The sequence below is a fragment of the Pyrgilauda ruficollis genome, unplaced genomic scaffold, assembly GCF_017590135.1.
Source record: "Pyrgilauda ruficollis isolate IOZ18807 unplaced genomic scaffold, ASM1759013v1 scaffold29, whole genome shotgun sequence".
Classification (NCBI taxonomy): Eukaryota; Metazoa; Chordata; class Aves; order Passeriformes; family Passeridae; genus Pyrgilauda; species Pyrgilauda ruficollis.
This window is the reverse complement of record NW_024524266.1, coordinates 15,250,447-15,262,839: the sequence shown is the minus strand read 5'-3', so window position 1 is coordinate 15,262,839 and position 12,393 is coordinate 15,250,447. Positions and strand designations below refer to the sequence as shown.

Here is a 12,393-nt window from a genome sequence, read left to right as displayed (position 1 = left end):
CTTTTCTTTTCTTTTCTTTTCTTTTCTTTTTTCTTTCTTTTTTCTTTTCTTTTTATTTTCTCTTCCTTTTCTCTTTTTTCTCTTCTCTTCCCTTTCTTTTTCTCTTCTTTATTTTCTTTTCTCTTCTCTTCTTGAGTGGATTTTCAAAAGAAAGAAACCTAATTGACAGGGAAAAGTGGTATGTTCTAAGTTTCTCTCAATTGTTGATGAGCCTAGGCAGGAGAAGACCATAGGCTTATCAACGGCACGGTCTTTATATAGCCATGATCCCATGGGATTTGTGTAACTATTATGCTTTGACATATTTTAGCTTTTTATTATTTGTCCTAACTTGGTTTGGGGTACAGTCAGATTCTCTCTTTTTAAGACTTGGAACCCATGTCACCCAAAATACTTTAATTTTTCCGTAAGATCAATGCATGAGGCAAACAAAAGTTGAAGGAAGTAGCCTCTACATAGAGTCCAAAGAGCTGATATAGTCATGGCATTGCCCAAGGCATGTGTTGGTACTATGTCAAATTTATTTAAGTATATTTATTTAAGTATTTTTAAGTGGAATATAAATTACAATAAATATGGGTCAATTGACATATTTTGATTTCTATTTTTCAGAATAGCTTTAATAGACTATTAAAAATAAAGCACCTGCAAAGTCAGAATGCTTGTGTTGTGACTCACATAGGTTTTAATAGTCCTTTTATTTTTGTCTATGTCTCCTAAAAAGTTAAATTTTCACAGTTAAAAGAGTTATTATTATGAAGGGGATTCTAAGATTTTTTCAAGTCAATTTTGAGAATGAGAAAATGGAAGGAACCATTTTAAAAACATATTGAATTAAGGTAATACTGAAGGGAGCGCTGACTGGGTATAATGCATTTTCATATAATAATTTCAAAGAAAAATAAAATAGATATTAACATTTAGATCCTTCTGCAAATCAGAAAAGAAAACTGACTCTAAACTTTTAATAGATTTCAAGTTTTATTCTTTGTAGTTAATACATTATGCTCTGCTTTAAAGTTAATTCTCAGTAGCTCAGAGTAGTGATCAACTGAAATTTTGTTTCCTATTACATTTTTTTGCTCAGCAGATCTCAAGATAAAGTGGCAAGAAATTTGCAATTGAATGGATTCCAGAAATGAAATCTGTTAGTGATTTCAGATTCAAGTGTAATGCTGCTAAGCATTTTTTGACAAGGAAATTTTATATATTGTAAGCTCTGTTTTTGCTATTTGCTTACGCAAATGTAAGAAATTGATTTTGATAATCCCACACAGTTTTACATGAAGTTTTGAACTTTTATGTGGGGCATTGACAGTCCCTTCTAGATGTATATTTCAAGCTGAATTCAAAGATCAGTTGGGACTGAGGGGAGGAGGGAAGCAATTACAGGAGTAACAGAAAGTGATAGAGATATTTTTAGAGGGTGCATGAATGTGAGAAATTGGTTGGAGACTTGAGGTGTATGGTGACATTTCCAAGAATGCTGATGACATTATGCCTTAGGTAGTCAAAGGCTGAGTTGATAGTGGGAACTCCAAAACTGAGCAGATGGGCAGATGATCTTGATCAGAGACAAATGTGAGGCAAGGAATATTTCAGACAAACAGATTATCCCACACTTAAATGATGCTGAGCTTGTTACAACTCCAGAAAGCAATCCTGACTTCATTGCTGAAAGTGTTTACAGGCACAAGATGGGGTGGCAGCAAAAAAAAAGCCATAATATTTTAGGTTGCATCAGCAAGGGTATTACAAACAAAACAAAAAAACCAACCACCCAACAACAACAATAACAACAACAACAAACCAAAAAACCAAAAAAAAAACCCCAAACCTGTTTTGGTGATATCAAACATTGTGGTGTACTCATGTTGGTTACTGTGTGAAGAGCTCTGTGCATGTCAAAGGATATAAAGGGCACACAGAAAGTATCCATGGGGGGAGGCAGATGAAATAAGCCAAGGTATGGAGTGGCTACACTGTGAGAGGAGACTGAGTAGGTGGGGATCTTCAGTATGGAGAGAAATCTCAGGAGGGTTATGACTGAGGTTTAAAAAATTGAACGGATGGGTAAACTGAAAGTGGAACAAAATGTTATTGACCTAATTTCTCAGTACCTAGAAGGGAATATTACTTGTTGGAAATGTAAGAGATGCTAAAATGGATTTAAGATTTACATTATGGTTTCTAAATATCTGAGATGTGCTGGCCACAGAAGATTATGGAGGAAAATGTCACAACTCAGCCCAAGAGAATTCTTAACCTAGTGTCTGTGGATCCTGGGAGAGTATGAGGTGAATGGAGCAAAGGAAATGGCCTGTCTTCTTAACCACCATCTCCAGTTCTCAATGTTGATCGCTCTCTGTTGGGCTTTTCTGAAACACTTGGGTATTTTTCATGTTCTGATGTGTTGATTATATTTTGGGGAGGAGAGGACAAATTCTTCAAAATTGCTTTGTCAGTTTTCCTGAGGTTGTATGGTTAAATGGTCTAGTATTTATTTGTAATACTATCGCTGCATTGATAAAGACCCTGTAAATTCAAAATATTTCCTGTAACCACCATGAACCCCACAGTTTCAAGCTGGGTTGAAAGGAAAGATTTAAACAGGATATAATTTAAAAAAATTTCACCATGTCAATTCAGTTTTCATAAATAACTTGGAATAAATAATAAACTACCTGAATTATAAGAACTGCGAACCATATCAAAACCATGAAATTCTATAAATTGCTGAAACTGATCACTAGATGCTAATATTAATCTCAGTGATAGACTGGCAGTTTTAATGAATAAGAATTATTTGGACCGCAAAAGGTCATCTTAATTAAAAACAGACAAAAAAACTAACTAAATCTCAAAACAATTTGAGGAACTTGTACTGCTCTTCAGTAAAAAGGAGCTGGTTTTCAGTTTTAAAAGGTCAAATACTGATCCCAGGCAAAGCACAGACTTAAAATTGGCTTTGAATCTCCTTTCTTTGGTACTGAAGATCAAGAGGTTATGCTTGAGTTATGTTTGCGTAGGATGTTATCTTCCACTTGCCTTTATCTAAGAGTTTCAAAGCTGTAGAAGTTTGAATTCAGTGTTTAAAGTTTCTGTATCTTGCAGTCTAATCCATCCCACTAAGAATTAGATGAGAATGTAATTTTAGCACATCTAGCCATTTATCTTACTGAAAACTTTGAAACAGACCAGGCAGTTGAATGAAGTGGAACTTGATTGAAAGTCTGATACTCTGGTAGTTAGCAAATTGGGAATTTAATTGAGTTTTTGCTAACATTTTGCTACAAAATACATGTTTTTGGAAAAGCTGGAGTTTGTACTCTAGTACAGCATGGCTCTGAAAGAGAGACTTTGGAGACCATGGGAAGTCACAAAGGCCCTTTGAATAGATGCTACTAAGCCCAGACAAAAGAGGGGAAATACAAAGTGTCTGTGTCTCCCTCTTCATACTCCAGCAGTCATTTGGAATACTGAATCTTCTTAACTGCACCAACAGAAGCTTGCTCTGCCTTTTCATTCCCTGGGACACATCAGGCCACAGCACACTGTGTCGGCTCTGAGACATGCCACTGGGACATCTGAGTTTTGGATGATTTAGGGATGTGGTGGTTTGCCATTAGGGCCACAGTGTGCAGCAAGCCCCAGGGCGGTGGCTGCAGCTTGGGGCTGCTCTTCTGGAACACATGGGGCAGGCAGGGATAGCCAAAGGAACATTCGTAGGAGGAGAAGCAACATCTCACATAGGAGCTTGAGAAGGGGATGACTCATAAATGAGGCTCTGGAAAGACTTGTAACAGTAATGCTGGTTGGTCTTTTTATTTTTCACTTTTGCTAAAACTTTCTTGTGTAGTTTTTGAAAACAGATGCCCAGGAAATAGATTCCTTCAGTGTTTCAGAAGTAATCAGTTTGGGGTTTTTTATTCATCACGATCTGACATTTGTTAAAATTGGGTTCAGTTGAATGGAAGAGAATTTTTCATTATTTTAGCTGCAAATACATTTGCACTTTTAATGAGTTTGAACCTGCAGACTGCCTGTTCAGATCTCTACCCAAGCGAATTTTAAGTAATTATGGAAAGAATGACAGAACAAAGGCTGTTTACCAGAAGACGTCCAAGTACTTTCCTGAATACAAAAATACAGGCTTTCTATTCCAAGTAAAAATTAATTGTTATAAAGTAAATATACTTTCTAATATTTTTTATTCAATTTTACTTTTCTTTTTTCTTTTTTTTTTTTGCATAACACACTAGCTGCAAGTGATTGTTTTCCTTTACTTGAAAACTCAGCATATTGAAGGCTGTGATTATCTTCTAGCTGCTGTTTAAAAACTGGTGTAGGATGAAGAGATTTTATGACAGTTATGTCAATAAATATATTTTTTTCTTTACAGCACATAATTAGCTACATATTGAATTTTTTCTGAATTTTCTTTTTTTTACTGTTCAGATTTCTTATAGTGAATCACTAGAAAAGAATTACTGTCATAAATTTGTATTGTGTTTACAAACAGGTTAATTAAACTTCTTACTGTTTAGTATTTATATCTAAATATATTTTCTAAAGTTTATGTGCTATTTTAATTTCACTTATTTAAAGTTCCTTACCCTAATGAAGCATATTTATTAATTCTTTAGAAAAAGAATAAAAATTAATTTTTTTTGGTAAATATTGTCTCTACGTTTGTGTAACAATTTGGGTGGCCTCATATTTTCAGTAGCAGCTACTAAACAAATTAATTCCTAATTTTAGAAACATAATAAATACAGAATTGACACTTGAATGTTAAAACATGAAAAGGCACCAAAATATTATTGTGCTTACAGATGGGAATATGAATCACAAGTGCAGGTCTGCCCTACTCCTATGATTGTATATTTTATTTCTATAGCTGACACCTCCCGAATAAATCCGACATCACTTGCATACAGTTACAAAGTCTAAACATCTGATGTGTTTCACTATTTACGGGTTGCTATGGTATTGCTATCACATTGTTGACTGTGGAGAAAATACTTGAGTTGCAATTTATATTTTACATTGTTTCCTGACACTGCACATGAAAATACAAGCTTATTGATATAGTCCATGAGTGTTTATGTACTAGTTAACAAATATAGCTAAGGATTAATGGTAATTTGAAAAAAAAAATCTAAAAATTATCATATATACAAAATATAATTAGGAAAAATATCTAATTTACTACTTAGTATTAAAAACTGAATATTGACATATTTGCTTCGAGAAGTATAATGTATGTAAGATTCCTATAAAAATATGTGCATTCAAAGTAGTTGATGAAGGGACCCTATGAATTTAGAAATACAAACATAAATCTGCTCTGTTTTACTATGGAAAATACAAATTAATGTGCCTAAGAAAAGCAGTTTGTGTAGAAGGTGAAAAGTTGCACATGAAATTCTGTGCTTCTCTGCTATAGTTTGAAAATTTTCCATCAGTCAAAATGGGTTATATTTCAGGGTTGATAAAATAAACCTTTTGCCAACAGACAAGGAGCTTAAAAGCTTTTTTGGGAACTTAGGTTGGTTTGTAAGGTTGCAGCAGTATTCTTACAACAGCTTGAAGACCCGTGCTGGAGATGGATCTGCTTGGCTCCATAGGGCCAGCTGCTGGAATTGTATCTTATTCCTCAGTCACCTGGTTCTCCAGAATGTCATATCCCAACTGCTTTCTCTTGCCCTGTCTATGTCTGAGTTGGGTGGTGGCTCATGTTCCTTACTCCAGCTTGTTTAGGCTTGGATTTGAAAGCCCATACTCCCTAAATAACAACTAAATGTTAATTTTTCCTTGTCACCATGAATTTAAACACCTAGAAATTACCTGTGTGTGTTGTTCCAAAGGTAATTATGGTGATAGAAATCAGTTTGTTCAAAAGGTGTAATCAGTCATTGAGTTAAAACTTTTAATTCGATTAACCGGTTCAGCTAACACAGAGCTCTTTCTTTGTTTTAGTGTCTTGCATATTATGACACTTGTCTTGCAAGGTGTTATTTATAATAGAAGTGACATTCTAGCAGGTCAAGAAGAGATGGTAAAGTAAATTATAAGGTGCACATGCATGTCCTGTTAATTGCAATGAACCTTTAAATTCCTTTACTGCATGTTGTTCCTGATTAGAATAAAGAAGTAGATCTATGGAATTTTTTTTTTCTGAAATCTGAAACCCTTCTGTGCAGGCACATGAACAGAATGACACACACACACATATGAAATATGTATATATATAAAATAGATAATAGATAATATATAGAGAATATATAATAGATGACAATAGATAATAGATTTCATGTATATATGTATATATATGCATAAAACATCTGTGAAAGAATTCCTGGAAAGTCCTAGGTTAAAAAACATCCTTATCCTACTGATCAGTATTTAAATTAGTCATCAAAGTAAAAAATTCTTTCCTTCACGACTAGGAAATCTTTTAATGTTTTAAGAGTTGCAGCTCAATTCATAAGGGTGATAAAACTGACAGTATACTTAAGATGAAAAAGGAATCTTGCCAATTGCTATCTCTTCTAGGAGACAAGAAATCTTTTTGATTTTTCATTTAAAATACTATGCAGCTCAATAATTTCGCTCTCAGGTGTATTGAGTTGAATGCTATGCCTTTTCTGTGCCAGAATTAACGTATTTAAACTTGGATCTTTCTCAGGTTTATCCTCAGGGTACCATCACATAATGCCTCCACTGAGCTATGCACTTCACAAATGAGTAGAAGTGAGAGGAAACCAGAAAAATGAAAGCTGTTGTTGAGAGCCTGGGTTCTGGAGTACCTGGTCAAGTTGAGAGACTGAGGTTTTAATAAGTGGTTTATGGTATAACACTGGAAGCCTGATTCCCAGATTTCCATAACTGGGGCAGGGAGAGATAATGCCTCAGAAAGATTTGAAGTTGTGCTTCTGCTTTCAGGAGTACAGGAAGTTAATTTTCCTTCATTTTTATAGTTTCAGTACTATGGATCTCAGCATAGATTAACATCTGACTCATTTTCACAGAAACAAATGTTTTGATTAGTTGGTTTTAGGTGACCTATTTTGGCTTGAGAAGAGCATATGACCTCTCAAGTCATGAACATGAACACTTCTCAGTGAAGAACAGTGCACTAAGTGTGATGCTGTAAAGTTGGTTCTTTTTTGCATGACCTATGCAATCAAAAGGCAAATCTGTGCATATTGGAAAGGTCCAGAATTTCTGTCCACATAACAGTACTCCATAAGAGTTCCAGAATTGTAATAAATAGATATATATTAGTATAATAAATATTCCTGTATCTAGGAGCATCAGCATTTTTTGTTGATATCAGTCTCATTTCCAATAATCTTGGGCAAATGGCAGTTCATGAAAATATTCGTGCATGATCCCATTAGAAAATCTCAGACAAAACCAAGAGAGTAGGGCTGTTAATTCTTTTGTGGTTTATGGTGTTCATTTTCTAATGTATTTGTATAAATGTGTATATGTGTGTATATATGTGTATAACCATCATTTATATATAAGTGTAGATAGTTTTGGAGAATTTTATTGTAAAATAAAATAGAATATCTTACTTTTTTCTCTAAAGAACAATTTGGAGCCAGTGGCTTATGTTTGTTTAATTTGTAGGCAGATATCCAGAGTAACTTGTTTCTGAGCTTTAAAAAAACAAAACAAAAAAAACCCAGTGTTGGGCTTATATATCAAGTAGATATTAAGATATACTATTTTAAGAGCAAAAACAAATAAATCTGCTGATTTAGAATCCATTCTAGATCCAAACCAGGAACTTAATCTAGAACTATACTGAGATCTTGTTCAGAGCAGCACAAATTTGCCAAACATTTCAGTTTATATATAACTTACAACCAACATTTTCATACTCTGGGTGTAGTTATGAATATTGACTTTTATGTGTTAAAAATAAACTTTGTTTTTGGTAAAGGAGGCTGGCATGGCATCAAGTTGGGCCAAGGGAGGTTTAGATCAGATATTTTTACAACCCACTGCTGAAGGCAGAGTAACTGAGATTCTTGTTAGTAGTAGATCCCTTTGGACAGATTAGAGTGAAATGACAGTCAGTGACCAATTATCTGTGTACATGGCAGGTTTATTTCAGAACAATTTGATTGCAGTGGGAAGGAGGTTTGTAGGCATTTTAGTCACTATCTATAGAAATAAAACAACATAGATGTGTAAAGATATCACTTAAGAAAATGTATAAGGAAAAGAAAGTATAAGAGTAGATAGTGAAGAGGAAAGAAAGAAATGCCCATCAGTGGATCAGGCAATAAATTTGATTGTTGCAATTTTGATGCCCATTGGTCAAAGTGATGATCTCACTCTTGATCCATTGGGGGTGAGGGAAGCCTGCATAACATAAAGTTAAATATGTTCAGGTGGGAATGCCCAAGTACCTCCCCTGGGGAAGGAACAGTTAAGCACTCTCTGCTGCAACACTGTGTGCCATGTGCAGTCCTCTGGTGGAAGGCGCCAGAAATGAGTCTGAGGGCAGTTTGGGTATTATTGATTGTTTATGCCACTTTCTAAAACAGGATGGCTGCCTGTCATACCAGTGTAGTTTGTGCCCCATCAGAAGGGATGAATATCTTCAAGCCTTTGAGTGAGGGTGAATGCCCCGATACTGCATGAGCCAGTTGTGTATTGGAGGAAATTGGCATAATAAAAATATTATCCCACCTTGCAGGATCTGCTTTTCATTGTTTCATTTTGATAAGTATTTAATCTTCCATCTTTCCATACATGTAATTCTCAGTGTGTGAATAATTTTGGTGGTTAAATTACAAGTATTTTTATACAAGTCTTATTTTTTCTCCTTTAGAAGGGCTCACTCCAAATGTTAATCCCAAGCATACACATTCTACCAATGCTCTTCCCTGCTGCTCTTGAAATTTTTTTGCCTGCATCTCTTGATAGCTTCAGAAGCTCTGCACAAAAGCTGACATCTCAGTATATTTATATAGTCATAGTGAAAATAAGCAGATGAGTTGTAGATGAAGAGTAGACATCTAAAGTTAGGTGTTGTGAATCCCATCTTACTCCTACTTATCTACTGAGAACCTTACCTACTTTTTGTGAATCTTAACACCAAACTACATGGCACAGTTGCTGAAATACCTTGTTTAGTATGTCCAAATGATTCTGTTTCAGGTTTTACACGTTCAGTTTTGTAACACTCCATGCTAGAATTCTTAGTCGTTGACACTGGGCTTCACTGCCGTTACTTCAAACAGAATTTTAGTCTGAATAATTAGCTGCTTTCTTTCTGGTGTGCTTGTTTGCTACCTGCCATATGTAATTTGGAAGCTGAATTTAGTGGTGTTGTAAATTTTGCCTTGATCTCTTCTTTTAAAATACATTTAATGCCATGTTAAAAGGGCACTGGTGTTTGTCTGATTTTTTTGATATGAAAAAATCTGTGGCCTGCTTATAAAAATAATTAGTATAAATTCTAAGAATTAGTTACTGTCATCCTTCACTATGGATAAGCACTTCCATATAAAAATAAATTTATAGAAACAATAATTTCACATTTTTTATTGCAGGATAGAGGAAGAAAAGAATATTTTATCAGAATTTCAAGAGGATTTGAACAAGTTGATTTTATGGTTAGAGGAAGCAGACAACGTTATTTGTATTCCCCTTGAACAAGGGAATGAAGACCAGTTGAGAGACTGCTTGAGCAAAGTAAAGGTATTGTAAGCTCTATTCTTAATATTTTCTTACTTTATCAATTCTACATTGAAGAAAATTAAAAGCTATTTTACAAAATGGTTTCTAACATCAAACACAGCATCCATATAACTTTTTTTAGACAAATAAAAGCTGGGAATTTCAAAACCCAGGTACAAATATATATTGATCATGCTAAAACCAGAAGAGTAATGGAAAATCTACTGAAAGAAAAATATCCCAAAACTAGGAAATTAATCATTATCTTTTTCATCCTCATTTTTTAATTCAGAACATGACTGGTTTATATGTATAGCATTTCTCTGTTGGTGTCTTGTTAGCATTTTATAGCTTCTCACTTATTAAATGGTATTCAGTATTTCACAAGAGGATCCAGAACTGCATGCATAATTATAAATGTCAACTCATTAAAATATCACTGCAACATTTTCTAGACTAAACATCTAGGTGACTGATTTTTTAGAATACTTAAAAAAGACCTGTTAGAATATTAAATATTTGTTTTTAATGGCTGGAATATTTTCATGAATATGTTAGAGTTTGATACTGCTGATAAATATATTCAACAGAAGTTTCTGTGTTTAGGTTTTTGAAATGTGTTCAGTAGAATAACTATTTTTCATGACTTGTACAATAATAAATTTAACTGTAATTGGAAAATGTGTATTACTTATAGAATATATGCCTAAAGGTTTTTCTATCCTTCTTTGAGGATAAGGACATAGTTATCCTTTTTGTAAGTCCAAGTTGAACAAATTCAGCTGGTGATGAATTGAGCATTAAAGAATTTATAGAAAATTTTTCAGTTTGTTCTATCCTTCTCACAACAAAGTTTAAAAAAAACAAAAGCAACAAAAATAAAAAAACCAACCTAAAGGATTGTTTAGTAAAAATCTATCTTCAAATTTCTATTTAGGTAAAAACATGATAAATATAGTTTCAGGAAATGGAGACTCAACCATGTGGTGAGTTTGTCCTTCTGTTTAGCAGAAGATGTCATTGAGTTGGTCAGGGAATTTGTGAGGCTGTGTTGAGAATATCAGATCCAAGGCAAATAAATACTTTTAAGGGGTGTTAGATGCATCTTACAGTTTGCAGAAATGATTAAGTGTTTAAAGACTAAATAGATTGTTCAGAACCAGGAAGGCTCCACTCTTCACATACACAAATATTTCCTATATAATATTCTTAAGGGATATATAGTACAAATATTAGGTGTTAGCATCTCTTATTTGTATCTTGTTTTTACAGTCCACCTTCTTTTGGAGATGCACAAAAGGGAATACATCCTAATGGAGCAAATAATAATGCATTACCTTGCAGCATGGCTCATTTCATACTTACCTGCTTTTGTCAATAATCAAAAACAAACAAGGAAAAACCCCAGAACAATAAAACCCTTGAAGCGACATTAACCTTACTTGATAAATTAATTACTTTGACAATATGAGTTTTCAGTAACAACATATGTGTTTGAGAACTGGTACATTTTGATGCTGCCTTGCTTTTCCTTTTGACTTTCCCTTTTTTTTTCTTTTTTAAATTTTTTTTTTCATTTTCTCTTTTTTTAGTGAACACACATGAACATTCTTAAGACTTTAAACTGGAGTGGAGAGCTTTTCACCACATACCATCTGGGTGGCTGTTCACAGCCTGGAACATACTAAAACATTTATCCAAAGTACTTGCTCCATACCATATTACAAGACTATTAAAATTGATGTACATGAAGTATTGAGTATCCAGGTCTGGAGTTTATAATCTAATAGTGATTAATGTCCTGAGAAACCCTGTATTATGTCACGTAGAACTCTCTTTAGACTTGATTGACCAATACAGTCTCTTTGGGGTTTTTTTAGCCTTCTACATTCAGAAAGCTACAGTTATTTTGTCTTGAATTGAGTTTATTCCTTTGGCTGATACACAAATCAATAAGGGTCAAGATAAGAGAGCTGAAAATCCTACCACAGTTCATCTTAACTGCTGTATTTGTCTGTTCCAGTTAAGAGTTGGAGAGCTGCCGCCCCACAAGGGAATACTGAGACGATTAAATGAAACTGGAGGAATAGCACTTGGAAGTGCATCACTGAACCCAGACAAAAAACATAAGCTTGAGGGTACACTGAAGGAGGCTAACCATCGTTTGTTAAAGGTTAGACATATTACTGATATAACTGTGATATAAAATTTTAATCTGCAGTGAATATTTGCATTATATATTTTCTGCTATGTATAGTTTTTCTCTGTATGAAGAGATTATTGTGTGCATAATGAACCTGAGGAAGAAAAATGGGTACAATACACTGTTGTGCGAAACAGTGATAGCAAACCAAGACCATTAGTGACTGGAGTGATGATGTTGCACTCAGATATACTTCCTAAATTACAGCTCTTCTACTTAAGGGTGGAATGCACAGCATCATTTTTGTAGCCCATTGCTTTTGCTGAAACAGCAAATATTCCAGGCTTTGTGACTCAGGTGTGTGAGAGGCAAATGTTTGATTTTCTTTATGGAAACACTTCCCAAATCTCTCCTGTTCCAAATCCAAGGTGAACACTGCAACCACTGTCTCACCTTCCACCACTCTTCTTCTGACCTTGAGCATTCACTTCTGTTTTTTGTGTAGCAAAGTACCAAATATTTTGCTTTCTGGGATCTCCGTAGTG

At 34.2% G+C, this 12,393-nt stretch overlaps 1 protein-coding gene across 8 annotated transcripts in view; it reads left to right on the top strand.

Moving 5' to 3' along the window:
* Window positions 1-12,393, top strand: part of DMD (dystrophin) — a 1,148,466-nt gene that overhangs the window by 758,123 nt on the left and 377,950 nt on the right. For all 8 annotated transcript variants that reach the window (XM_041472370.1, XM_041472371.1, XM_041472365.1 and 5 more), the window contains 2 exons: window positions 9,579-9,726; window positions 11,729-11,878. In XM_041472370.1, coding sequence (XP_041328304.1) covers window positions 9,579-9,726; window positions 11,729-11,878 — 298 coding nt within the window. The remainder of the gene's footprint in view (window positions 1-9,578; window positions 9,727-11,728; window positions 11,879-12,393) is intronic.